Source organism: Enhydra lutris, unplaced genomic scaffold (genome assembly GCF_002288905.1).
Source record: "Enhydra lutris kenyoni isolate GAN:26980312 unplaced genomic scaffold, ASM228890v2 scaffoldscaffold77, whole genome shotgun sequence".
NCBI classification, from domain to species: domain Eukaryota; kingdom Metazoa; phylum Chordata; class Mammalia; order Carnivora; family Mustelidae; genus Enhydra; species Enhydra lutris.
Genome location: NW_019154161.1, coordinates 5188709 through 5213752, shown reverse-complemented (window position 1 = coordinate 5213752; position 25044 = coordinate 5188709). Strand labels below are relative to the sequence as shown.

General features: G+C 62.6%; 3 protein-coding genes across 13 annotated transcripts; all 3 read right to left on the bottom strand.

The window, feature by feature from the left end:
- Positions 1–93: 93 nt before the first annotated feature.
- LOC111160836 (SIX homeobox 5) lies at positions 94–4117 on the bottom strand. The gene is made up of 3 exons (XM_022524196.1): positions 3315–4117; positions 1533–2344; positions 94–1333 (listed from the first exon to the last, which is right to left on the bottom strand). Exons 1-3 carry the CDS (start codon positions 4115–4117, stop codon positions 717–719), a joined length of 2232 nt encoding a protein of 743 aa, XP_022379904.1. The 3' UTR covers positions 94–716.
- Positions 4118–4911: 794 nt separating this feature from the next.
- LOC111160839 (DM1 protein kinase) lies at positions 4912–15609 on the bottom strand. 10 transcript variants are annotated; one of them, XM_022524204.1, is made up of 15 exons: positions 15201–15609; positions 12834–12925; positions 12472–12555; positions 12286–12381; positions 11582–11730; positions 11160–11253; positions 10656–10862; positions 10309–10572; positions 9515–9600; positions 7900–8011; positions 7011–7186; positions 6823–6920; positions 6614–6660; positions 6232–6317; positions 4912–5895 (listed from the first exon to the last, which is right to left on the bottom strand). In XM_022524204.1, exons 1-15 carry the CDS (start codon positions 15358–15360, stop codon positions 5736–5738), a joined length of 1911 nt encoding a protein of 636 aa, XP_022379912.1. In that variant the 5' UTR covers positions 15361–15609; the 3' UTR covers positions 4912–5735. The 10 variants fall into 10 exon arrangements, with proteins under 10 accessions (XP_022379912.1, XP_022379914.1, XP_022379916.1 ...); XM_022524206.1 differs by having other exon boundaries at positions 7011–7174; XM_022524208.1 differs by having other exon boundaries at positions 7011–7174; positions 10324–10572.
- Positions 15610–15977: 368 nt separating this feature from the next.
- On the bottom strand, positions 15978–23862 carry LOC111160837 (DM1 locus, WD repeat containing). Of its 2 annotated transcripts, XM_022524197.1 has the most exons (5): positions 23422–23862; positions 21957–22139; positions 18497–19789; positions 17572–17646; positions 15978–17236 (listed from the first exon to the last, which is right to left on the bottom strand). In XM_022524197.1, exons 1-5 carry the CDS (start codon positions 23860–23862, stop codon positions 17189–17191), a joined length of 2040 nt encoding a protein of 679 aa, XP_022379905.1. In that variant the 3' UTR covers positions 15978–17188. The 2 variants fall into 2 exon arrangements, with proteins under 2 accessions (XP_022379905.1, XP_022379906.1); XM_022524198.1 differs by lacking the exon at positions 17572–17646 and having other exon boundaries at positions 23422–23842.
- Positions 23863–25044: the final 1182 nt, after the last annotated feature.

Below are 25044 nucleotides of genomic sequence, written 5' to 3'. Positions count from 1 at the left end.
CTAGTTGTCTGTTAACTTTATTTTAATTGAAATGGAGGCGTAACATGTCCTAGAAAAATAAAGATTTGATACAAACTAGACACAGTGGTCAGGGTTGCCCCAGGGGTGAAGGGATCTTTGGTCTGGGGCCGGATGTGAGAATGAGGGCTCTAGTCTGGGGAGGGGGGTCTTCCCCTGGCCTCCCCGCACCTGCCTCCCTTCTCAGCAGGAAGGGCCCAGCCCCGAGGCTCCATCGGTCTGGGGCACAGGACCGCCCGGCCTCCACCCTCCGACTCCAAGTGGTTCTGAGAACACTGGACGTCAGCGGAGCTATTAATAGTGTTTGATGAGTGACAGGGGGAGGGCTCAGGGGGCTGGAAATCAGCCACGTGGCCGAGCTTTCGGCTCACAGCTAGTACCAGGTTGGGGGTGGCAGCCCCGAGTCAGGACCCCCAAACCTCCATGCGTATCTGGGCACACAGAGCAAGGAGAGGGCTGTAACAGAGGGCCCCGATCCAGAGGACGGTGTTCCTGGACGGGAGCGGACAGGAGCGAGTCCCCCTGGCACCTCCAGGGCTCAGAGAGGTTACGCAGCCTGGGGCGGGGGTGGACGCCGTGGGTAGAATCTTGGGCTCACAGCGATGGTGTCTGAGCAGCCCCTCGGCCCAGGCGGTCCTGGATCTCGAGCACCATTGGCAGCAGAGGCGATGAGGCCCGGGGGGGCTGCGTGGGGGGGTTCACAGCTCCAGAGGCTCTTCCACAGGCACCGACTGCAGCTGGGTCAGAACCTTGGGCTCGGCTTCCAGCCCCTCGTCGGCCTCACCGCCTGCCGTGGACCCCAGGAGCAGACCCTCGGGGTCGGGGTCTGGCAGCCTCAGCACGGTGTGGGAGGCCTGTGTCCCCAGCCCTTTCTCGGCTTCCAGCAGCCCTTCCGGGCCTGTGCTCAGTTCCAGTCCCGCGGGCCAGACGGGCATGGCTGCGGGTGACAGCATGAGCCCTTCGGGCGGGGGCGCCGGGAAGCCAGGCAGGAGGCCGGAGGAATCTGGGGAGAAGGGCAGGCTGGTAGCGGCGGCGGCAGCAGGGACAGGCGGTGGCGGCGGCTGCGGGGCAGACAGTGGGCCCAGGGCATGGATGTCCGAGAGCGCGGGGCTGGGGGCCACCGGTAGGGCTCCCTCGGGCACTGAGACGGCCGGGTCTGGCTTCAGGGGCAGGGCCAGGCTGGGGGCAGGCGGCAGGACCTGGGAGACCAGCATGCTGGTGGGGAAGGTGGCCGTGAGGATGATCTTGCCCTGCTGCACGGTCACCCCCGTCACGATGGGGCTGCCGGACACGGGGTTGGCCAGGAGAAAGTTTCCTGTGGGGATGAGAGATGGGCCAGGCGCGGGGTGAAGCTGGTGCTCCACAGGGCCCGCAGGGAGATCGGGGTGGGGGTGCTGTGTCTGCATGGCCGGAGCCTCAGGCCAGCCGACTGGCTCTGGAGATTCGGGTTGTGCCAGGGATGGGCTGCCCAACCTCCCAGCCTCCCCCCCCCACATCAGCAAGGCGGGAGGTACCTGGGGCAGTGGCCGAGGGCAGCTGCAGGGCCGTCACGCCCACCCCGGAGTTTATCAGGTGCACGTTGGCAGGGCCCGCGGCGGCTGCCACCTTCACGGGGCTGCCCGGCCCAGCGGCTAACAGCTGCAGCGGCCCCACAGCCTGGGGCAGGGTCACCACCTGCGAGGTGGGCACCACCTGGGGCAGATTCAGCAGTGGGGATGTGGGGCCCAGGCCTGCAGGGTACCCAGGGGGTGGGGAAAGGGGCACCACCTGCGGAGAAGCCACAGAGGGCACGGGTCCTGGGGGCAGAGGAAAGGGGGCGGCCGGTGGGGGGCCGGGCACCACCTGGGGCAGAGGCCCAGCAGCCTCCTCTCCAGCCGGCCCGGAGGCAGCCACCTGGGCTTCCTTGGTCTCAGCGGTGTCGGCCTCAGGCTGAGCCTCCTCTAGCCGCACCTCCCCGGTCTGAGGGTCCAGGACTAGGGAGGTCTTGCCCTCGTTGGCCCCCTGGGGCGCGGGCTGCTGCGGTGGAGGGGCGCCACTGCCACCCGTGAGCAGCAGGGGGCCCAGGCTGGAGGCCTCCCCCAGGGCCAGGCCGTTGATGATGACGGGGCTGCCGTTGAGGAGCACGGCGGGAGAGCTGCCGGCGGCCAGGAAGCTCCCGTTCACCAGGATGGAGGAGGAGGCGGGGCAGGGCGCGGGAGGGGCGGCCCCGGCCAGAAATATAGAGCCCTGGGCTGGGGCCTCCGCCAGCACCGGAGCCGCCCCCCTCTCCAGGTCCTCGGGACTGCGGCTGGACTCGTCCTCGGTGGTGGGGTTCCCGTCAGACTCGCTGGCCATAGAAAGGATTGTGAGCTGAAGCCCTGGACGCCCCGTTTCCCCACTGGCCGCCAGCAAGACGCCTGCAGGGGCGCCGGCGGACTGCAACCTCCCCACCTTGCCCCAGCCCAAACTTTTGCAGCAGAAAGCGTGAGGGGGCACTATAAAACCTCCTGAGACCACTCAAGGACCCCCAAGGACGGAGCCTCTGCAAGTCCAGCATTGATACCTCTCCATAAAAGCTAAAGCTGGCCCCATCAGAGGGAGGAGGCCCTCCTCTCCCAGCCCCTTGGCCTCCGGGCCCCAGAGGCTGAGCACTGGGCAGCACAGCGTCCCCTGGGTCCCCTGGGTCGGGCTGAAAGCAGCCCAGCGTCTTCCCGGAGTGGAGAGGCGGCAGCCTGCTCAGTTCCCGGGACCTCTCCCCCGCCCCAAACCCCGCCGGGCGTCAGAAAAGGGAGTGAGAGGCCGGCGCGCAGGGTGGGAGGGGAAGGGCTTGGGTTACAGGGAAACCGGAGCTGGGGAAGGTTCACGTTTCACAACAAAGACAGACGACGGACCACGCTGTTTGGGCCCCGAGGGGGGGATGGGGGGGTGAGGAAAAGACACAGCCAGGGAAAGGCCCGTGCGGGGTGGGTAGAAAAGGGCCGGTCCCCCTTTCCACAGCCCCCCATTTTCTCACTGCCTCCCCCCAGCCACGAACGCGGATGGGACTGGGGACGGAGCCCCGGGTGGTGCAGAGGGATGAGGTCTCCCAACCTCCGCGACAGGAGCAGCGGGGTCGGGGGCAGGGCCGGGGGCGTGTGCCTGTTCCGTCCACACATATTCCCCGCGCCCTGGGGAGGGGGGGGGCACCTGACGGTGTGAGCAGGAGGTGTCCCAGGAGCTCGGCGCGCTGACTCCGGCCATGGGCATGGGGGAGAGGGAGGCCGGTGGGTACCACGTCCCCGGGAAAGCAGGACTTGCGCCGCCCGGGTTCCCCTCACCTCTTGCAAGGCGCGCCGCCGCCGCCCCCGGTCCGATCGCGCTGTCGCCGGTTCTTGAACCAGTTGCTGACCTGCGTGAGCGAGAGGCCGGTGAGCGTGGCCAGGCGGCGCTTCTCGTCCGGCGTAGGGTAGCGGTTGCCGCGATAGCAGGCCTTGAGCGCGGCGCGGGAGCGCTCCTTGAAGCAGTAGACGGTCTCCTCGCCGTCCCATATGGTCTTGGGCAGCGGGAACTTCTTGCGCAGACGGTACTTGTCCACTGCGCCCAGCGCGCGGCCGCGGGCCCGCTCGGCCTCGTGGTAGCGCGCGCGCAGGTAGAGGTCCTGCAGAAAGGCGTGGTGGGCGGCGGGGAAGGGGCGGCTCTCGAGCAGCCGGTAGAGCTCGGCGTACTCTCCCCGCTGGAAAGCCACCAGGGCCCGAGCGCGCAGCACCGGATCGCTGCCACGTAGGCGCTCGGCCGGGGGCAGTGCGCCCAGGAAGCGGCTCAAGCGGCCGGCGTGGCCCGCCTGTAGCAGCGCCTCGCAAACGCACGCCACCTGCTCCGGCGAGAAGCGGAGGCCCGTGGGCGGCTCGGCAGCGGCCTCGGGGAGCGACCCGGGGACGCCCGGGGATCCCGGGCCCTCCGCTCCCGACGCCGCTTCGCCCGCCCCGGCCCCGGCCGCGGCCGCCGCCTCACCCTCGGCCGCCTGCAAAGTCTGCAGGAGCTGGCGCGCCTCCTCCTCCTCTTCTTCAGTCGCCGCCGCCGCCGCCACCGCCTCCCCCCCGGCCGCCGGCCCCGCGCTCGGCTCCGCAGGCAAGGTAGCCATGTTTTGCAACTTTGGGAAGTTCCTCCCTCCTTCTCCTCCTCCCTCGGGCTTTCCCCAACCCCCTCCCCAGCCCGTCCCCCCTCTCCGCCCTCCCCTTCGCGCTTCCCGATCTTCTACCCCGCGCCGACCCCGCGTCTCCCCCAGCAATGCCAGGCCCAGCTTTCCACTTGGGTCTCGGTCCCAGTGTCTGTGTGAGTGCCCGCCTCCCTCCCCGTCTGTCCGTGATTCTCCTTTTGTTTTCCCTCCGCCTCAGGCCGCGCTTTTTTGCCTCCCCCCGCGTGTGCCTCAGGCTCAGGGCCTCAGTTTCCCCATCGGGACAACGGAGAAGGTAACGGGCCGTCCGGGAGGGCTAAGGGCGCGAAGCCACCTCCGCCCGGAGACTAAGCTTCTGCACGCCTCCGTCTCCAGAGTCCTTTGAAGGCCCCCCCACTCCCCATCTCCGCCTGCGCTCCGCCCCTCGGAATTCCCGGCTCCGCAGGGGGGCGGGTCTGGCCGGGAGAAGGGGCGGGGGAAATGGGCTAGAAAGTTTGCAGCAACTTTTCTCGAGCAAGTCTCTGGAACGGAGGCGCGTGGCCAGCGCAGGCGCAGTGGTAGTAGGATGGCCGCGCGCGCTGCGGGCCCAGCCCCCTTCTTCCCGGCGAGCGGGTGGCACAGCTGGGCCACAGCTGGACAGGGGGCGGTGCCTCCTGGTGGCTCGCTAGCCATCTCCTATTGGCCCGGTGCCGAGGTCACGCCTCCCGGCGTCCCCACCCCCACCCCAGCCCTGATTCGTCAGCCCTGCGGCCCGCTAGCTTCCCGCCAGGCCATTGGCCGCCCCCACTCGCCTTCCGATTGGCCCCCTGAGCAGCCGCCTTCCTACAACGCAAAGAGAGCGGACACCCTGGAGTTCCCAGCTTTGGGCAGACGGGGGGGCCTTTTATTCGCGAGGATCGGGGGTGGGGTCCTAGGTGGGGAGAGACAATAAATACTGAGGAATGTCGGGGTCTCAGTGCATCCAAAACGTGGATTAGGGCGCTGGGGTCCTGGAGCCTGTCAGCGGGTCGGAGGACAGGTCAATAAATACCCAAACTGCCGAGGCGGGCGGAGCCTGCAGTGGCTCCGAGAGCAGCTCACGTGAGGAGGGCGCGGGAGTCCCGGAAAGAGCGGGGCTGGCAAAAGCACAAGGTTCCCGAGAGAGCGGGCGGGCGGAGCTCGCACTAGACGTTCGCCGCGGGAAGAGGACGTTCCCGGGACAGCGGGGCCTCATGCAGAAGGATTTGTGGTCTGCGAACCGATGGGGGCGGGGTAGGGGCAGTGGGGAGGCGGGGAGGGTGATAAACTGATGGCCGAGCCCTGGCCCTGCTGCCTTCTCTAGATGGCAGTTTGCCCATCCATGTCGGGGCCTCAGCCAGGCCGCAGGAAGGAAGTGGTCTGCGATTCCCCCCAGTTACAAGCCTTCCCGGAGCGCCGTGCTCCGACCGCGGGCCCGGCTCCTCCCTCCCCGGCCGCCAGGGGGCGGGCCCGGATCACAGGGCTGGAGCTGGGGTGAAGACCCACGCTTGGAGCGTTGTGAACGCGGAGGCGGTGGGAGCGGCTTCTGGGCGATGGCCCAGGTCACCCAACCCTCCGGCTTGGGGTTCTAGGGTTCAGTGGGCGAAGGCGGCTCCTGGGTGGCGCCAGACCGGGGCGAGATGTTCGGCGTAGGCCACCAACCCAGTGCAGCCCAAGGCGGCGGCAGCAGCCAGAGCAACGGCGAACAGGAGCAGGGAACGCGCCTCCGATAGGTCAGGCTTAGGGACCTGCGGACAAGAGGGCGGGATCAGGTCCCCGCGACACGGCACACCAATTGGTTCCTGGGACTCGCCACGCCTACTCCCATAGGTGGGTCCGCCATCCTCTCTTGCACTCTGCCCCGCCCCCGCGGGCAGCGGCGGTTGGTCCGCTGGCAAGCCTCAAGTCTTGTCCGAACTCGCCACTGGAGGCTTCCTAGCGGCCTTGCTGATTGGCTGCCCCGGCATCCTCCCTCCCCGCTGCGGGCCCCGCGCGACAGAGGCGCAGCTAAGCAGAGGCGGCCTGGGGGTACGTGGAGCGAGGAGGGGGCGCGGCGGCGGGCGGGCGTGAGCAGCCGGACGTACCCTGGCAGGGAGCAGCAGGTGGCGGCGGTGCATGGGGCCTGGCCCCACCAGCGGGCATTGGCCCAGAGCCACGGCCGGGGGGCCATCTAGCTGGAGAGAGAAGGGACAGGTGACCCGATCGGAGCCCAGCCCGGCCCGGCCGCCCTCAGCAGGGGGCGAGAGACAGCGGAGGGAGTCGGGGAAGGAATCGAGGGAGAGCCTAGACGGAATGTGGTTAGAGGCCTGGACCGAGGGGTATCTGGTAGACGTGGGGCTGAATGGAGGGTGTTTGCTGTCTGGAACCCCCAAGAGTTAGGGTGATCCCTGAATCTGGGCGGGGAGACGGGGCGGGGTCTGCAGAGGGGCTAAAAGGCTTGATACAGGGGAAAAAGAGGGGTCTTACATGGGAAGGTAGATCCGTGGCCCGGGGACTGGGGACCCCCGTGACAGCTGGAAGGAGAAGAGAGAGGCATAGGGCGCGTGGAGGGACGGAGGAGGGCGGTGGCGCGGCGTGCCCCAGCCTGGGCCCCTCGCCCGCCCCCAGGTGTCCACACACGCCGCGGCCCACCTCCCCCCGTCGCCCTCGGGAAAGGGGACGCATGAGGGACTCGCCTGCCTCTCCCCGGGCCTGCAGCAGCTCCATCTGCTCCTGCAGCTGCCGGACGTGCGCCTCCAGGTCTCGGTTCCGGGCCTCGGCCTCACGGAGCTGACTGCGGGGAGCAGAAGACCGTGAGCCCTCCCGGGCTCGAGCGAGACGGGCTGCAGACGGCAGGGACGGACCCGGGCGCCCCGACCCCGACCTGGCAAAGTTCTGGTTAGCTGTGCGGATGGCCTCCAACTCCCAGCTCAGGCTCTGCCGAGTAAGCACCTCCTCCTCCAGGGCCTCCTGGAGCTCCCGCAGCGTCATCCCGGCCTCCTGGGCCTCCGCCGAGGCTGGAATGGCTTCCGGAATCGCCGCTTCAGCCTGCGGGCGGGACTGCGCGGAACTGCGCTTAGGGCTGCTCGCGGCTCCCGCCGCACCCAAGACCTGCGCCCAGGTTCTAGGCTGGGGACGCCCCCCTCCTTGTCCTCTAGATCTCTGGGAATCCTCCCAGCTCGTGCAGTGACCCAGATCTCCTTCCCTAACTAACCCCAGCCCCTCTCCTGGTCTCCTGCCTTTGGTCTGGACTCTTCCACCCAGGAACCAAAGGCCTGTTCCTACCACCCACACCCAGTTTGACCACGTCCCTCTCCTCCTCTCCAGCCCCTCAGCGCCCTCAGGGGAAGGCCTGCCTCCCTGTTTGGCTGGTTTCCTGTTGGCCTCAGTCTTCTCTCCCCTCATTCTCCACGCCCCTCCTCCTGGAATAAGTAAGTCAGCCTTACCGCCCTCCTTTCCTTTTCCAGAATAAACCTTTTCCTTGAATTGACCAGTAGGTACTTTTCTTCCCAGAGATGGTCCTCCTTGTTCTCCTCCTCCTCCTCCTCTTGGGCTTGCCCCTCTCCAGAGTCCTCTCCTCCCAAACACAATGGCCTGTTTTCATTTCTTCATAGGGATCATTTCTGACTGAAGTAATTTTGTCTCTACTTTGTTTTCTGTCCCTTTCTGTCAAGTGAGCTCCCAGAGAGCTTAGCACTCCACAGCACACAAGATCCCGGAAGCCCTTGCGTTTCTCTCCCCTTCGTGCCTGACCTTCTCCTCCAAAGACTCACTGTTTCCTCCGGTGGGGGCACGGTGGGCTCCGGGCTGGCTGCTTGCACAGGTGGCTCAGGCAATGGCTCGGCCTCCAGTTCCATGGCTGTGGGGCCTGGGACCTCCTCGTCCCTGGGGAGAGGAGCAGGGCAAGGGGAGGGAGAGCTGGGCCCCCTCGAGAGGTTGCCCGTCCCTTGCGTTTAGAGCCAGGACTTCCTCTCCTGTGGTCATGGGAGAGCCAGACCCTGAAGACCCCCTAGTGTGAGGAGGGGAAGGGCAGAGAGAAGGGAACTAACTGCCAGGTTGGTGGGACAGGTCCCCTTCTTGTTAGTAAAGGCCTGCCCTTCGCATGGCCTCATGGCCCTGGGAGCCGGCCTCTGCACCTTCTGGAAGATCCTGGGATCCAGACACCCATGCTCTGGGGCCTACTTATGTCCTCCCTCTCCATGTGACCTTTGCAGACCCCTCTCCTTAGGATGTCAGGACAGTGAGGAGTGCCCCACCCGACTCTAGCCACCTCCAAAGATATGGTCTTGAGACTGGGTGTGGGATCCCAGGACTGTGATTCTGGTCATCAGCGCCCCTGCCATCCCCAGCTGCTGGGACGGGGTCACACCCTCCCTGGGAATGTGAAATTGCCATAAAAGTGGATGTCCCCTCCAACCCAACACTCCGTCTCGTGGAAACTGGTTGCAAGGGCCTGGTGAGCCTGGGCGAGCCTGACCCGCCGCAGCTGTTCATCAAGCCTGGGTTACAACAGAGATGGACAGCTGGGTCCCAACGCGCCCAGTGAGGAGCACACTGCTCTGTGGCTCAGGCTGTTGTTCATTCATGGTAAGAATTGGCATTTGCGGGGCGCCTGGGTGGCTCAGTCGGTTAAGCCTCTGCCTTCCGCTCAGGTCATGATCTCAGAGTCCTGGGTTCGAGCCCCACATGGGGCTCCCTGCTCAGTGGGAAGTCTCCTTGTCCCTCTCGCTCTGCCCCCACCCCCAGCTTCTTGTGCTTGTGCACACTCTCTCTCTCTCTCTCTCTCTAATAAATAAAATCTTTTTAAATTTTAAAAAATAATTTAAAGAAAAGGAAATGGCTTTTGCGATACATTGTCCAGTAACTAAACAGGTTAGTCCACATCATGTTCTCACAGTTGTCAAGTATGTGGGCGCGCATATATGAGCTAGGGACCGTCCCTGATGTTGGGCTTCCTTTTCCTTGTCCGCATTTTCTAATTTACTTGTGACAAGCAAAATACTGTTTGTATAATTAATGTATTTAAAAGGCTTTGTGGTTATAAGAGTGATTCAGTAAGTTTGTATTCTTTTAAGATCAATTTAGAAATTCTAAACTTATTTTCTAAGATTCAGAGGTCCCATGACTATACTAGAAATCTGAAAGCGGAAGGTTGGAAGATTCCGGAAGGCCAAGTCTGGCTCTGAGGTTTTAAAACTGAATCTAAAATTTCACAGTACTTATGGTCTGAGATTTTAAGGTCCTACGTCTCTGGAATCCTAATAGTCTGTGGTCCCAAGGCAGGAAAGTTCCAAGATTAATCCTGCAATACGACTGGGCGCCCCTCCCTGGGCCTCTGGAGGCTGGCACCTGCGGCCTACTCACAGGCTGCCCTGGGGCCACGCCTACCTGAGGGCCATGCAGGAGTAGGAGTAGCCCACAAAGGGCAGGTGGACCCCCAGTGGCATGGCTTCCCGCATGTCCGACAGCGTCTCCTATACAAGAGAAACAGATGTGGGTGACCTGTGCTCCTCGGGGCTGGTCCCTGGGCCCTTCCCAGTCTGTGCTTAAATACCTGCTCCCACTATCTCAAGTGGCCCCTCCCTCATCTTCTTTCATTGTATCCTGCGGTTCCCCTTGGGGCACTCCCCACGCTGTAATTACATACTTCTCCCGGGCTGTAAGTGGATGAGGGCAAGAGGCCAGGGGCTGGAGCTGGCTTGGTCCCTGTGTGTCCCCAGCAGCACCTGGCACAAGGGCACCCAGGCTGAACATGCGCTCAGGACAGCTTGTGTCACAGTTGAGACAGAGGTGGCCTAAAAGAGATTCCTTCACACCACTGTGCTTTCCTGCCTCTCACTTCTTAATCATCCAGGCCTCAGCTCAAATAGCGCCTCCTCCAGACAGCGCTCCAAGATTTTCCATGCTGGGTCAAGAGCCCCACCCCCGTCCTCCCAGTCTCATCTCCGAACTCTGTGGGGAGTCGTTGTCTGGGGACCAGTCTGTGTTCCCCCACTGGATTGTGAGTCCAGGTCACCACTGGGTTCCCAGCACTGGGCTGGGGGGGGGGCATAGAGCACGTGCTCTGGGGGAGGAATGATTTCAAGACCCCAGGAAATGGGTACTATTCTAAGCCCAACTTTATGGATGAGGTGTTGGGGGGGTGGGATACCCTCTGCCCAGCAGTGGTCGCAGGTACCTACCCCGCCCCCGCTCACCATGGCAGTGAGCCCGTCTTCCACCACATCGAAGTTGCACGTGTCAGTGGCACCCTCAAAATCCGGCGTAAAAGGGGGCACGCTGTCTCGGAGACCGTCCCAGTCAAGGCCAAAGAAAAAAGGATGATTCTGGAAATCACCTGCTCCGTCCCGGCCCAGCCGCATCTCAGGGGGACACAGCAGCTGCTGGATGAGGTCTCGAGCCTCCTCAGGGACCCCCCCATCGGCCAGTGGTAGAGACAGGTGCTCCTGCCCGAGGGAGAGGGAGGACGGGGGATGTCAGCTGGGCAGGATGTGTGAGGGAGACCAGGGCTTCCTCTGGCCGGGCTCACCTTGTAGTGCACGATCTTGCCGTAGGTCTCAGCCGTGGAGTCGGCGTAGAAGGGCGTCTGCCCGTAGAACATCTCATAGGCGAACACTCCCAGTGCCCACCAGTCACACTCGGGCCCGTAGCTGCCCATCCCGGGCCCGCCGCCCACCGCCTGCAGGATCTCGGGGGACAAGTAGTCCGGCGTGCCCACAGCAACCAGTGACCGCACCTGAGCCAAAAGGCGCAGAGCTGGGCTCGGCCCCGCCCCTCCGGGCTCTGGCCCCGCCCCTCTCAACCACGCCCCGAAGGCGTAGTCCTCCCCTCGTGTGTGCTAACCCCAAGCCACTCACAAATTTAGGCGTGGGTGCCCTCCTCCTCTTTCCCTCTCCAAATCTGGTCGTGCCCTCACCCTAACTCTACCTGTGCGCCTCAGCCCCGCTGCCACACTGCACTTTCGGTCCCCCCATCTGACCCCACTCCTCTTTGGTGGACCGAGTTGCCCGAAGCGGCGCACCGCACCGCTCACCGTTCCGTCTGCCCGCAACTTGAGGCAGGAGCCGAAGTCGGCCAAACGGATGTGACCGCAGCGGTCCAGTAGGATGTTGTCGGGTTTGATGTCTCTGCGCAAACGGAAGGGGCAAGTGGAATAAGTGAGCCTCCTTCCATTCATCTCACCAGGCTCCACCCCTCCAGGCAGCACGGCCTCGGGTCCCACCCTCTTAGGGACCATGCTCTCCAATTGCGGCTCCCCCTTAGTGGATTCTGAAATCTGAACCCCACTCCTCTGGCCCTGTCCCCAGTGGCCCCCACCAGTGAGGTCCCTCTCCCGGCCTCGCCCCCTCTGGGGTCCAACCTTAGAGGTACCCTGCTCCCTGCCTGGGTGCAACTTTTGCTTTCCTTCTCAGGGCCCCGGCGTCAGCCCCCGGCGTCAGCCCCCGCTGCGCCCACCTGTGTACGTAGCCCAGCCGGTGTACCGAGTCTATGGCCATGACAATCTCAGCCAGGTAGAAGCGCGCCATTTCTGCCGGGATCCGCTCCCCAAACTTGCTCAGCAGCGTTAGCAGGTCCCCGCCCACGTAGTACTCCATGACCAGGTACTGGCAGGGGGCGCGACATGGCGGGGGGCGGGGGGTAGTCAGTCACACCCCTCCTCGCTGACTGTTGATAGCCCGGGACAAAGCCTATGTCTTTGTCCGCAAATGCCCCATCCCTGGGCAGAGGCCCCGTAGTCCCAGCCCAAGGAGAGCCCGAGAGATCTCCCAGGCCAAACCAGAGACACTCCTCCCCAAAATCAAAGAGAGAAGGGAAAAGAGAGCCCAGAGAGCTCCCAGTGCCCAAAGTACACAGCCTAAATACCCCGCCCAGGGGCCCCCCGATAGATTGTAGAGAGCTATCGCAGTCCAGGTGAAAGATCCCACCCCACCCGCGAAGGTGGCATCTTTACAGGGTCCTCTGGAATCAGCCTGGGAAAAGAGTGGTGAGGGACATCTTCCATCCCGGGAAAGGAAGACCAATTCCTACCACACCCAGAGACGCTGCTGCCATTTCGAGGCAGCTCCCCAAGCCTAGAGCTTCCCCCTGACCCTGCGACGTTCACTGACAGCCTCGGGGTCGGAGTCTGTCTCCCTAGTCCTCCCGGGTCTGGGGCTCACCAAGTAGTTCTCATCCTGGAAAGCGAAGTGCAGCTCTGTGATCCAGCGCCGGTCCCCGTTCACCAACACATCCCTCTCTTCGCGGAAGCACGACACCTGCGGGGCCCCCAGAGGTACTGAAGCGGCCGGGGGCCGGAGCGGGGGTGGGTAACCCTAGCACCCTGCACCTCCGGCCCCGGCCCTCACCTCGCCCCTCTTCAGCATGTCCCATTTATTCATGATCTTCATGGCGTACACCTGGCCCGTCTGCTTCATCTTCACCACCGCCACCTGAAGGCCGAAACGGGGTGACCGGGGGCGGAGGTGGCAGGGGAAACACGGGGGCTGGCCCAGATTGGACTCCACCCCTAACACGCTCGTGGCACCGCCCCACTATTAACGCCACGCCCAGCGCCCTCAAGCCCCGCTCCCGCCCGACTGGTGCAGGCTTTCTCAACTCAGTCATTCATCAATTTCTAAGGTCCCGCCCCAAACCCTTGGGTCCCGCCCACTGCACGAAAAGTCGCGTCCCCTGTTCCGGCTAGCTGCAGCCGCCGCTCAAGGCTCACCTCGCTGAACGCCCCGCGTCCGATCACCTTCAGAATCTCGAAGTCATCCCTCTGCAGACGGGCCTCCTTAAGCCTCGCCGCGATGGGCTCCACTGGGGGGCAGGGGGAGGTGAGAACCGAGGGTAACTGGGACTGACAGTAGAGACAGGAGGAAGTCCCACCCTCTGCCCCTCAGTCTCCCCCCACCCCACCCCCAGACCCCCGGTCTCTGTCCCACGGTCTCCTCTGTCCCTTGTTCTCTCCCCTTTTCTCTCTCCTAGGACTGTCAGCCTCCCAAAGGCTTCCCCACAAAAACATTGTGAGAAGTTCTGGGGACCCCTGAACTCCCCTCCTACAGAAAAAAAGGTGGGATGCTTGAGGAACCCCTTTTAAAGAAGGACACTGAGCCAGAGGGCTCTAGTGGGTGCAGGTGGAGAGGGCGGGCTCTGGGAAAGGGAGGCTCTGGAGAACAGAAGATGAGGTGAGGCCCCGTCCTTAGGGCCCCCCAGAGCTTCGGGCCTCACCCGTCCTCCGGCTGGGAGTGGGAATGCCTGCCAGGCCCACCCCAGGCTTATCAGTCCATCTCAGATCCCGTCCTGGAACGCTCAGTTTAGTCCAGCACCTCCAGGTTTAGATGCTGGTGGCTTTGGACCACACTTTGGGAAACACTGGATTTGGGGATGGGGCCCCCAGAGGGAACAGGAGAGGAAGACAAAGCCAGCGTGGATCCAAATTCCAGGCTCTAGTGTACTCGCTGCTCTGTCCTCAACTCGGGGAAGAAGGTTCTTTCAGTCACTCATTTATGGGTGGGGAGGTCATGGCTCAGATGCGTGAAGAGTCTGGCCCAGCCCTACAGCTAGGAATGTTAAAGAGGGCAGGTTGGGAGGGGAAGGGCCTAGCGGAGGGAATGCAGAGGCACAGGGAGAGGGAGGCCTGGGAAGTGGAGGACGCTGCGGACTTGGGAGGCAACACAGAGAGAGGGATGGGTTCAAGTGAGAGTAAGGGGAGGTAAAGTGGGCTAAGGCAGCGAGAGACGGACCCCCACGAGTTTCGGGGAGAGCGGGGCCGGCAGGGAAGAACCAGCCAGGGCCCAGGACAAGGGAGGGAGGAGAGAGCCAAGACGTTGAGCCCTTTTAAGGCAGCGGGAACCCAGGTCCCCTCCCCCGCCCCAGCGGCCTGGCAGGGGAGGGGCCGCAGAATACTGCTCAGGCCACAAAAGGAGTGCTCCTTACAGGAGAGCCAGACCCCTGCCCCCCAGCTCTAGGCTCAGTTTACCCAGCCAGCTGAACTTCCCACTCTGCAAAATCAGGGCCCAGAGAGTTATTAAGGGCCCGGGGGAGGCGGGGAGAAAGTTCTCCCAGGGCCTGAGTGGCCTGGCCTTTGGTCTCCACCTTCCTATCTGTGAAATGGGAGGGACAGGAGTGAGGCCTGGGTCAGAAAGAGATGAACACGAGAAATGGAGGAGAGGGGGAGGCAGAGTGACAGAACCTAGTGACCAATGACCCAGCGACCAAGCGCAAGCCACTGAGGGACAAGCCATTGCAGGGACGGAGTGGCAGGGTGTCAGTGAGAGAGAAAACCAAGAGAGAGGCGGACAAGGCCAGAGGCTGAGGTGGAAGCATCTGCCTTCCAGACTGGTCTCCAGGGGAAGACCTGGCCAGAAGGGACTTTGTGCAAGAGCCGGAAGGTCAGAAGTCATGAGAAGAGGGACCTGGGGAGCTGGAGGGGAGTCAAGGCTGCCCCATGCAGACTAGATGGACCAGGGCTGGGAAGGGGGGGTGGCCAGATCCTAGAAAATGGGCACACCCAGGAGAACTCTAAATTGTTCCCCTGGCATCCAGGGGGTGGAGGGGTGCTGGGTGGTGCCTGTCTGCAGAGCTGGTTCTCCCCCAGGGCCTGGGCACCTGTTGCGGCAGCTGGAGAGGCTGGCGCCGAACACCTGCCCACTGGCCGCGCCCCTGGCAGCTGCCCCATGTTGTCCCTTCTGCCTGTCCCTGTGCTCTGGGAGACCAGGATGGAGAGCCATGGGGCCCATTTTGGCATGTGTGAGGGTGGTCCCAGGACACGGGGCTCCCAGCATGTCCCTAGGCCTAGACCTTGGGGAGGGGGTACAGCAGGACCACGGGAAGCTGTTTCCAGTCCAGCCTACCACGGCTCCCGGGTCACAGCTCTTGAGCCATGCCTGTGCTACCCTCTGCTGAGCCCGGCCTGCCCTGCCAGGGTGGCTCAGGGGTAGGGGCATGGCACCCTAGGACCCAGGACCAAGTTTCGGGCTCCTGAGTGGGAGGCTCTCCCACATCTACCTTGCCCCCAACTCTCCTCATCTCCAGCCTCTGCCCTGCCCTCCCCACCCCCCAATCTGGGGCACGCATGCAGGCAGGCACTCACCCCACTGCAAGAAGTCGGCCACATACTTGTCCTGGGCCAGGTCGGAGGCCCCCAGCTCCTGGTGGACGCCCAGGAGAAGGTCGAGCAGGGGCTCCAGCCCCAGGAAGCCAGGGTCCAGCACCAGCTGCTGGAGCCGGCTCAGCCGCACCTCGGCTGACATGTTGGACAGGCAGCACCATGGCCCCTCCCCGGGCCAGGGGCTCGGGGTCCTCCTGTCACGGGGCCCGGCAGCCCCTGTCCAGGCCTTGGGGCTCTGGCTGCATGTCTGCCTGTCCCTGGCTGTCCCCTGGGCCTCTCTGGCCACTTCTCTCTCTGCTGAGGCCTCCTCCCCTTCTCTCCACCCCTCGGTCCGGCCCCCTCCCGCCTCCCGGCCTTAACCCCTCCAGAGCCAGGCCCCCCAACTCCCTCCTACCAGGGCCCCTCAGGACTACTCAGTGTGAGATGGGGGGATGGAGAATCCCAACTCTCGCACCACGCCTGCCCCCCAAAAAGGCGGAGCCCAGAGGGAGCTACAGGTGTGGCAGAGGCCAAAGATGAGCCCTCCCATCCCGAGGGGGCCAACTGAGGTTCAGAATGATCGGGTAACACCCCTCTCAAGCCCTGGAATTGGGGTGGGGGAGGAAAGGGGGGAGGACGGTGGGGGGCAGGAGGCCAGCGCAGCTTCAAGGGTGACTCAGCCAGGGATTCAGACTTTGGGACAGTTTAAATTTAGCCCTCAGGGCCTCTGCTTTACACTGACCGGGTTGTTTTTTTTTTTTTTGGCAGGAGGTGGGGAAGGGGTGGTGAGAGAATTGGGAAGGGAGGCCCTCAGGAGCCAGGACCGGGGGTGACCCACTGGCCAAAGCCTGGGGGAGGCAAAGGAGCCCCCAGAATAGCTCCCTGGACCTGGCCGCACAGCCACATTCCTGCCCAGGCCAGGATTAGAAACAGAAACATTTCGGGGGGTGGAGGGCAGAGCGGGAAGACACCCCTCCCTGCAGCTCCGGAGAGCCAGCCAGGAGGGATTTTCGTTGTTCCCGGCAGGGGCGGACAGCGCTCCCGCTCCCGGAGGAAACCGTGGTCTCCAACTGGCGCCCTGCGAGCCAGGAGCCCTGAAGCAGCAGGAGGCCAAGACTTGCGGCGCACTCTGAGCACCTCAGGAGCTACCTGGGGACCCATCCGGGCAGCCCCCCTCCATATCTGATCTGGATAGTTCGAGCACTTTCAAACTGGCAAGGGGGCCCTGGCGGCCCTTTCTCCTCCAGAGTTTGGGGGCCCGGGGCTCAGGGCTGGAGGGCTGGCAGGCAGGGGGGCCGGCCTGCCGTGCACCCTGAGCTCCTCCTCAGGCCTTCAGCTCCTCCTGCAGTGAGAACAGAGCAGGGAGGGGACCGGGTCAGGGAGAGGCAGGGCCAAACTCTTCCTTTGGTGGAAGTAGCTGGATTCTAGGACTGCAGCAAAAAGGCACACACACTCCCTCCACACCTCCCGGAAGGGAACAGAGACGCTGTGAAAACAGGGAACTTTAGTATAAATAAGAGGTCCTGGGGGACAGGGAGGGCCCCGAAGGGGCTTCCATAATTTAACACTCTTCAAAAGCACGAACAACAGCAAGGGCAGGGTGGAGGCCAGGGGAGGGGTGGGCCACCCCGGCCCTGCCCCCAGGACAAGGGGCACACTGCAGAGCTTATGGGCAGGGAGTCTCTCCCCCAGGAGCAACCAGTCACATGCTGGGGACAGGGATGAGGCGAACACTGATGTTTCAGAGGAAGGGGTCATTGTACTTGGCAGTGGGTGGGGACAAGGCTGAGGCCGCATGGGCCACTACATCCCCCGAGTGTCTGGGCCGGTCTGGAAGACCCTCTGCCCCCCCAAATCTGTGCAGGGCAAGGGACGGGAGCAGTCCCTCCGCCATGGTCAGTCTTGTTAATACGTTGATCCGTGAGGTCAGCGGGAGGAATACAGCTAGGAGGCAGGGAGCGTGGGGGCTGGGAACCCCGACATCCGTGGCTTCACACCACTGTGCCGCTCGGGGAGTTGCCTGGTTGGGAGGAGATGCCCTGGGGAAGAGGACAGAGGAGACAGGAGGGTTAGAGGCTGCCTGGGGCTTCCACCTGTCCCGTGGGGAGGAAGCCTGCCTGGAGTCCCCCAAGGCGGCTGCCACCCTGGCCTTGCCCTTCGGTCCACCCCAGAGCCCCCCAGACAGAGGCCGCTGCTCTAGGTCCCAGTCCCGCTAGCATCCCCAGCCCTGCAGGCGGCACTCCTGGACCACAATTAAAGTCCTCCGGTGGTCCTGAGCACAGAGAAGGGGGTAAGGGTGGAGAGGATCGGGGGGAACTCGGGGGTCCTTTCTGACTGGGGAGGTGAGGGGGAGAGAACTTAGGGGCAATCCTACCTCTACCACTGACTTGCTGGGTGACCTGGGCCAACTTCCTTCCCCTGTCTGGGCCTCCGCCTCCTCGTCTGTGAACTAGGGAGATAGAGGGGTCTCTTTCAGGACTCGTCAGACTCCCCAAATCCCAAAGACCCTGCCTCTGAGACTGTTAGGATGTTCTTAGGATTCGAGACCCTATAGTTCTCAAACCACTCCCTCCCTGGGCCTTAGACCTAGCATCCCGGGCACACAAGCCCAAACCCCATGGAGCTGAGCCCTCTAAAGACAAGAGCTCCAAAGATGGAAGGGGCTAGGCCCACGCTCCCTGCACTGGGATCTTCCCCACCGGGCCCTTCCTGAACCCCACAGCTATCCCAGGAGTTGGACCCATCCACCTCCCACCCGCCTTCAAGGGGTCAGCAAAGAGCGGCAACTTGCCCAAGGTCGCACAGGGAGCAGCCCCGGAACCCAAGCTGGGATTCCAAAAGCTGGGACTCTAGAGGTGGGCTCAGATCCAGAGTCTGAGATCCAGGCCAGAAGGCGGGCCCACAGGCTCAGTGTTGCCCACAGAATTTGACCTGCATTATTCAAAGGGTTTCACAACTCACAAATCCTTATGCCCCTTAGAAACCCAGATTTGGCTTCGAGTGATAAGTGATAAGGTCTGGGTATGCTGGGCCCACTGGCTGCCCTTCAGCTAGCTGGCCACGGTCCTCAGCACTCCCAGCTGTCTCTTCCACCCAACCCTCTCTCTCTCTGCTGCCACAGAGAGTTCTAGAGTTCTAGAAGCCCGGTACTCTTAAGATCTGAGAAGTCTTGCTCTGGGACGCTAAGATTTCCCTGGCTTCCCCTTTCCCACAGGACTAAAGGCTATGACTGGGACAAACCCTCCTGCTGACGCCCGCCTCTCCCTGGGCCCTGGGGAGGCTGGCATGGGGCCACTCACCGCCTTGCCCGGCCGGGCCCAGGTACAGATGAGGCCCTCCTGGCAGGCGGTGATGATGCAGTCCTCCAGGAAGAGGAGGACCGTGAGCCGCTCCTGGGCGATCTTCTTGCACACCAGGGGCTCAAGCAGGGGCACCTCGTGGATGCGCGGGCACAGCGCGGTGCCCAGCACCTTGGCTGGGTCCAACCGGCTGCGGGGAGCAGGGCCGCTGGGCTTGTCCCCGCCGCCACCCCCGCCCCCGCCGCCGCCGCCCCCCCGGCTGATGTTGCCCAGGCTGTGGTAGCGCTTGTGCTCTTTCTCCGACCCCCGGTCCCGCCGCTCCTGCAGTGTGAGCGTGGCAAAGCGGCCGATGCTGAACGGTGTGCCCGGCTCAGTTGTGGCACCCGGGCCGCCGGCCTTGCCACTGCCTGCCGGGTGCGGGAGGCTGTTGGAGCGAGACAGGGAGCGGGGTAGGGGGCCGGGGCCAGGCTCGCCGCCCCGGGAGCTGCTGGCAGCGGGGGGCGTGGTGCCAGGCGTGCCAGGGAGGGTGCGGGTGCGGGCCAGGGGCGGGTGGGGGTAAAGCACGTCTTCGGTGAGGTCCCACAGGCAGAACTGCGTGTCCTGGCCGGCTGAGCCGAAGCGGTAGGTGATGGGGCCGGCTTTGGGCAGTGGGGAGAGGGGGGCTCCCCCGCCGGAGCCTGTGCCCCCCGCATCAGGCTGCTCCTCTTCCTCCTCCTCCTCCTCCTCTCCGCTCCGCTCCCCGTCACCACTGGCTGCGGCCGCCTCCTCGGCCCTCGTGGTGTAGGGGTCAAAGGCCACGGCGTTGACCCAGGACTTGTGGCCGTGGCCCCGGGCCACCACACGGCCCTCGGTGAAGGACCACACGGTGACCAGGTCATCTTCGCCACCTGTCACGACGTAGCGGCCGTCGGGGCTCCAGCACACACACAGCAGGCCCCCAAAGTAGCTCTTCATGAGCCCACGCAGGAGCATGGAGTCGAAGTGGAAGACGCGCAGGCAGCCGTCCTGGCTGACGCAGGCCAGGTGCCGGCCATCGGGCGAGAAGGCGAACTCGTTGAGGGGCCCCTCACCCACAGCCCACTTGGCCAGCGGGTTGCGGGGCGCCTTGCTCTTGGCGGCGTAGACGGCGAAGCCCTCGCCCTGCTTCAGCAGGCTGTACTGGGGCGGGGCCGAGGCGCACGGGTGGCTGACGTTGTACAGGTACAGGTGGCCGCTGGCGTGCGAGGCCAGGAACAGGCTCTCGGACTCAGGCAGCCACTTCAGGTAGGTCACCTTTGTCTTGTCGATCAGCCGCTGCCGGGACAGATTGGGGGGCTGGGGGAGGCGGCCCGTTCCTGGCCAACCTCCTCCCCGAGCCGGTTCCCCGAAACGGCCCTCGGACGCGGCCCTGACCTCCTCGGACAGCCCCCCCCCACCCCCGAGGGTAAGGGCCGGACAGCGGGCCACAGGGATGCAAAGGAAGAAGGGCGGCCTGTGAGGCAGCCCCGGGGAGCTCCATGGAGCCTTGGTGTCCCGTCTCTGGCAAGGGGACAGTCCTGCCTTTCAGAGAACTCTCCTCACCTGTCTAACCATCTCCTCTGTCTTTACTGCCTCAGGCTTCACAAGAGAATGATTCACAGAACATCCGCTCCCCCAGGGAAGCGAAACTCGTCTGTGTGGTTCACTGCTCTAACCCGAGCATAGACCTGTGCACACAGCAGATGCCTGGAAACGATTTCCTCGACACACGAGGGACAGCCCTGTCCTGCCAGCTGCACATGCGCCTCTGCTCCTTTCCCCCTCGCAACTCAGAGCCAATCCTTTGCTGATACCTAGAACCTGCCCTCCTCTCCCAACGAGCCCCACAGCATGGCAGCCCTTCTCAAGCAGGGTTCCAGAGAGAACTGAGCCCTGAAGCCCCCTGGCACTCACTGTACACAATGAATTAACTTCTTCCCCGGGCATCTCAGTTGCTTCTCATTCTTGGAGAGAAGCTGGAAAAGAATCACATCATCTCTGTGTTCTCTGGCTGAGAGGAACCCTGGTGGAGAAATGCTCTGAAAGCTGAAGTCTTTACCATGAGCTTCCAGCCCCTCCAGGGACTGATGCCTCCCAGTTATTTCTCGGGACCCATCTCCCACACTCCCCCTCAGTAACTGCTCTGGCCACACAGTCCTTCTGCTGTCCTGCTTCTGGGCTTTTGTCCTAGCTGTTCCCTTTACTCAGAATGTCCTCCCCTGGGGCGCCTGGGTGGCTCAGTGGGTTGAAGCCTCTGCCTTCGGCTCAGGTCATGATCCCAGGGTCCTGGGATCGAGCCCCGCATCGGGCTCTCTGCTCAGCGGGGAGCCTGATTCACCCTCTCTCACTGCCTGCTTCTCTGCCTACCTGTGATCTCTGTCTGTCAAATAAATAAATAAAATCTTAAAAAAAAAAAAAAAAAAAAGAATGTCCTCCCCTGATAACTTGCTTGCCTCCTTCAGGTCTTTATTTCAATGTCACCCCCCTCAGTGATGCCTTCCCCGACCAGCCTACTTAATTTTAAACCCCACCACACACTCCGCATCCCCCTTCCCTGCTGGATTCTTCTCTGTGGCACTCACCACCCTCTGACATGCAGCATACTTATTTGATAACTGTCTGCTCCCCGAGCTAGATGATGAAGGCTCCACAAAGGGACGGCCCTCTGTCTGTTCTGCTCCCTAAGATGTGAGCTCCCCGGTGCTTAGAACGCCTGGCACAAACCAAATGCTCAATCCGTATTTTGTGAATGGACGAGCTGGTGAATTTTTAATCCATTCACTGTTGTTACCCTCGCTCCCTTCTGCCATTCACGCATTCTGTGTATGTGGAACACTTCCTCCGAACAGAGAGAAAAAGCCAGAGGATAAGAGCGGCCTCCCCCCATGGGTAAGGTTGTTCCTTGCCATGTCCTCTGGCACCAGGTCTAGCCAGGACTAAGCCATTTCCACATCCGATTTCGTAATAATGGTCCCATGAGGCAGGGATGACAATCCCATTTTGCAGAGAAGTAAAAGTGAGACTCAGGAGGGACAGTCACCTCCCCAAAACCATACAGTGACTCAAAGGCGCACAATGATATCAATCTGATGCTCACAGGCCCAGAATGTGAAGATCAAGGGCTCTGGCTTCAAACAAGTCCCAACCAGGGACCAGCCTCGGTTGTCTCCCTTGCAACATGGGCGCCACAATCCCTAACCCATGGAGGAAAACACAAGGAGCCAAGTGTTCGGCACAGGGCTAACAACAGAGGCCCCGAGCATGGGAGGCACAGCTGTCTTTATGAGCTGATACCCCACTAGCTACTGTCTGAGACCCCAGCCATATATCCATTAGTCCGTCCCCCTCTCTCCTGTCTCCTGCCCCTCTCAGGCCTCCACTGCTCCCCAGGCAGCTGCAGTCTCATGGCAATGGTGTGCAGGTGGTGAGTGGGAGGGGGGAGCTGTTCTAGGCCCATAATCACCTCTTCATTGAATAGCTTGCTGGTGTCCTTCTTGATGAGATCCAGGTACTGCACCTGGCCGGCGGAGAACCCCACCAGCAGGGAGATGGTCTCTGTGGCAGCAGTGAACTGGTTGAAGTCATGGCAGGTGGGCTGGGTGCCCTTGTAGATCCGCTTGTCAATCGGCTTGTTGAGGTCAATGGACTGAGCAGTGGGAGAAAAGGAGTTAATAGCTCCTACCACTGAGAGGAAGGAAGAGGGTGTTGAGGTTGGGGGAAACCACTAAAAGGAAGGAGGGTTAAATCCCAAAGGGAAGTGGGTAGGTGGATGGGGGAGTGGGCAACCACAGACAGGAAGGAGGACCCAATCACAGACCCAGTAAAGAAAAAACAGACAGGAAGGTGCCCCCCCTCCACCCCACATGAGGCCACAATGCCTCCCCCCAGAGTCGGACTCACTAACTTTAGGGACACCCTTGTCTGCAGTATCAAGGCTTGGGGTCCCCACAGTCCCTGAGCTCTAATTTCTTTCCAGTCCTGGCTCACAGACTCAGGAACTCGCCCTGGATCTTGGCACCTCAATATTCTAAGCTCCCCCAAACGCAGGGTTACGCAAATCCCCAGGACTCTAACACCCAACATCCCAGAATTCTCTTTACTTTGGAGTCCCTAAATTTCAGGACCCCCACCATAGTTCATGGATACATTAAACCTCGTGGTCCCCCACATTTTTGGTCCTTCACCACCTCTGGGCTCTCAGGGTCTCCCATCACTTTTGGGCACCACCATAACCTTCAAGGGTCTCATCCCCTCTGGGACCTACATCGCTCTAGAAATACCCATTACACCTGAGGATGTCCCCTTTGGGCTCTTATCACCTCCAACTCCCCATCAGCTCAGAGATTCTCATTCCCTCCAGGTCCCTCATGATCCCCAGAACCCCAGTGTTCCTTAAGACTTCATATGCCTGCGGGATCTCTATCACCTCTAAGTGCCCCATCAATTCCACAATCATCCTCACCTCTGGGCTCTCAAAGTCTCAAGATCCCCCTGAGCCCCCACACCACCTCCAGACTTGCAACACTCCGGGGGGTTCTCCATCACTTGCAAGCCTGCATCGCCTAGGGATTCTCCACCACGGGCAGATTCCCTACCACCCAGAACCACGGAGGGTCCCATGGCATCTCAGAATCTCCCCAAAATACCACTCCAGAACCCCCAAGCATAACCTGGGAATCCCGCATGACCTCAAGATTCTCCATCACCTCTAGGAGGGCCAGCACCCCGGAGGCCCTCCCAGACCCCCCCCCCTTTTAGAATTTTGCATTACTTCTGGGCACCCTTCCCCCTGGGATGTCCGTCACATCGAGGATGCCCATCTCAGAACCCCAAATCCATTCGGGGATCCTTCTATCACTTCTGGATCACCTCAGGGGGGCCCTATCCTCTCTGCCAGCACCGAGGCCACAACGATACAGGCCGCTCACCCGTTGGCTCCCGCGGCGGCAGCAGCCCGGATAGAAATACAGCTCGCGGCCCAAGTTGAAGCAGACGCGGTCTCCTCCGGCACCCAGCCCCGCGGGCGTGGCGGGCGGCTCCCCGGTCCCGGCGCCGTCGGGCTCCCCGAGGCGCACGAGGCTGAGGCGCACGGCGGGCAGCGCGGGCCCTGGTCCCGGGCCTGCAGGCGGTGGGGACGGAGCGGAGCCCGCGGCGCCGGGGCCGGAGGAGGAAGCAGGGCCGGGCGGGGGCTGCGGCGGCTGGGGCGGCGCCGGGGTCTGGGCGGAAGCCGGACCCGACCTGCGAGCGGCGCCATCGCCGGGGAGCAGCTTGTAGAAGCCCTCGCGGGTGCGGAACTGTGACTTGATTTCTGCACAGTCCCCCATGGCGGCGCCGGGGCCCGAGCCGCCCTCCGCGCCGCCCGCCGCCATCTTGGGCGCCCCCCCCCCCCCCCCCAGCCCCGGCCCCGCCGAGGCCCGACCGCCGCCCGCCGCCGGGCCCCCTGCCGGAAGCCTCGGGCCCGCGCCGGAAGGGGTGGGGTGGTCACCCAGGCGACGCCTCTTCGATTGGCAACAGGGTCGGGAGGCGGGATGAGCTCCAGCGGTCGCTCTGGTAACGGTTCTGGGGCTGGGGGTGGGCCGACAGATGGGCGTGGCCTCTGTGCCAGCGACTGACGTGTGGTTGGCTGAGGGCGCGGCCCAGAGGGAGATGGGCGGGGTCGTGGAAAAGCCCAAATCCCTAGCAACGGTGCCCTGGGAACGGTTTGCCTAGCAACGGAGGGACCCTCAAGAGAAGGCCCGGTTCATAACCATCACGTCACAGATGACCCCAGTGATTCCAGCGCCTTCTTGGACTCCCAACATACACTTTCCTGACCTCCAGTGTTTCCCACTGACGTCTTTTTTTTTTTTTTTTAAAGATTTTATTTATTTATTTGACAGAGAGAAATCACAAGTAGGCAGAGAGGCAGGCAGAGAGAGAGGAGGAAGCAGGCTCCCTGCTGAGCAGAAAGCCCGATGTGGGGCTTGAACCCAGGACCTGGGATCACGACCTGAGCCGAAGGCAGCGGCTTAACCCACTGAGCCACCCAGGCGCCCCCCCACTGACGTCTTAAAATCCGTGACGGGCTATGGCATCTCCAGACACTCCTCCCCCATCCTTGATGATGCCCCCAGATCCCGCAGATCTCCATCGTCTCCATAGAATTCCAAGGACTTCATCCGACCCACTACCGATTAACGTTAACCCTAAACTTTTCCACATTTCCCACCAACCCACAGTATGTATCTCCATGACTTCACTGTCTTCAACAGTCTCACTTGGTCCTCCAACACCCTCTTATGATTCCAGAATTTCATTGATCCCCACAATGCCCGCAGTGTCCCAATGATCCACTAGTAATCTAAAAGCTCTTGCTGATCCCAGGAGCCCCTGCTGATTGCCACTGCCCCTCACTTCTGCTGAAGCCACCCTGCCCCCATCACAGAACTTCTTAGACCCATTCTCAGTGGTCTCTCAGATTTCTCACCGGAATGTCCCAGAGACATCTCACACTCGCCAAGTCCTACCATGAAACTGACATCTTCCTCCAAATCCTGCTCCTCTCCTGTGTT

What these genes read in the sequence shown, in the direction of transcription:
- LOC111160836 (XM_022524196.1), bottom strand. Translation starts at nt 4,117, where the DNA reads ATGGCTACCTTGCCTGCGGAGCCGAGCGCGGGGCCGGCGGCCGGGGGG. An exon ending in GGCGGCGCGCCTTGCAAGAG is followed by an intron (nt 2,345 to 3,314) that starts GTGAGGGGAACC and finishes TTCTATGGCCAG; the next exon opens with CGAGTCTGACGGGAACCCCA. An exon ending in GCCCTCGGCCACTGCCCCAG is followed by an intron (nt 1,334 to 1,532) that starts GTACCTCCCGCC and finishes TCATCCCCACAG; the next exon opens with GAAACTTTCTCCTGGCCAAC.
- LOC111160837 (XM_022524197.1), bottom strand. Translation starts at nt 23,862, where the DNA reads ATGGCGGCGGGCGGCGCGGAGGGCGGCTCGGGCCCCGGCGCCGCCATG. An exon ending in GCAAGCTATTCAATGAAGAG is followed by an intron (nt 19,790 to 21,956) that starts GTGATTATGGGC and finishes CTGTCCCGGCAG; the next exon opens with CGGCTGATCGACAAGACAAA. An exon ending in GGGCCCGGCCGGGCAAGGCG is followed by an intron (nt 17,647 to 18,496) that starts GTGAGTGGCCCC and finishes CTATCTCCCTAG; the next exon opens with TTCACAGACGAGGAGGCGGA.
- LOC111160839 (XM_022524199.1), bottom strand. Translation starts at nt 15,360, where the DNA reads ATGTCAGCCGAGGTGCGGCTGAGCCGGCTCCAGCAGCTGGTGCTGGAC. An exon ending in GACGCGGGGCGTTCAGCGAG is followed by an intron (nt 12,556 to 12,833) that starts GTGAGCCTTGAG and finishes TTCGGCCTTCAG; the next exon opens with GTGGCGGTGGTGAAGATGAA. An exon ending in CGGCTGGGCTACGTACACAG is followed by an intron (nt 11,254 to 11,581) that starts GTGGGCGCAGCG and finishes CCGTTTGCGCAG; the next exon opens with AGACATCAAACCCGACAACA.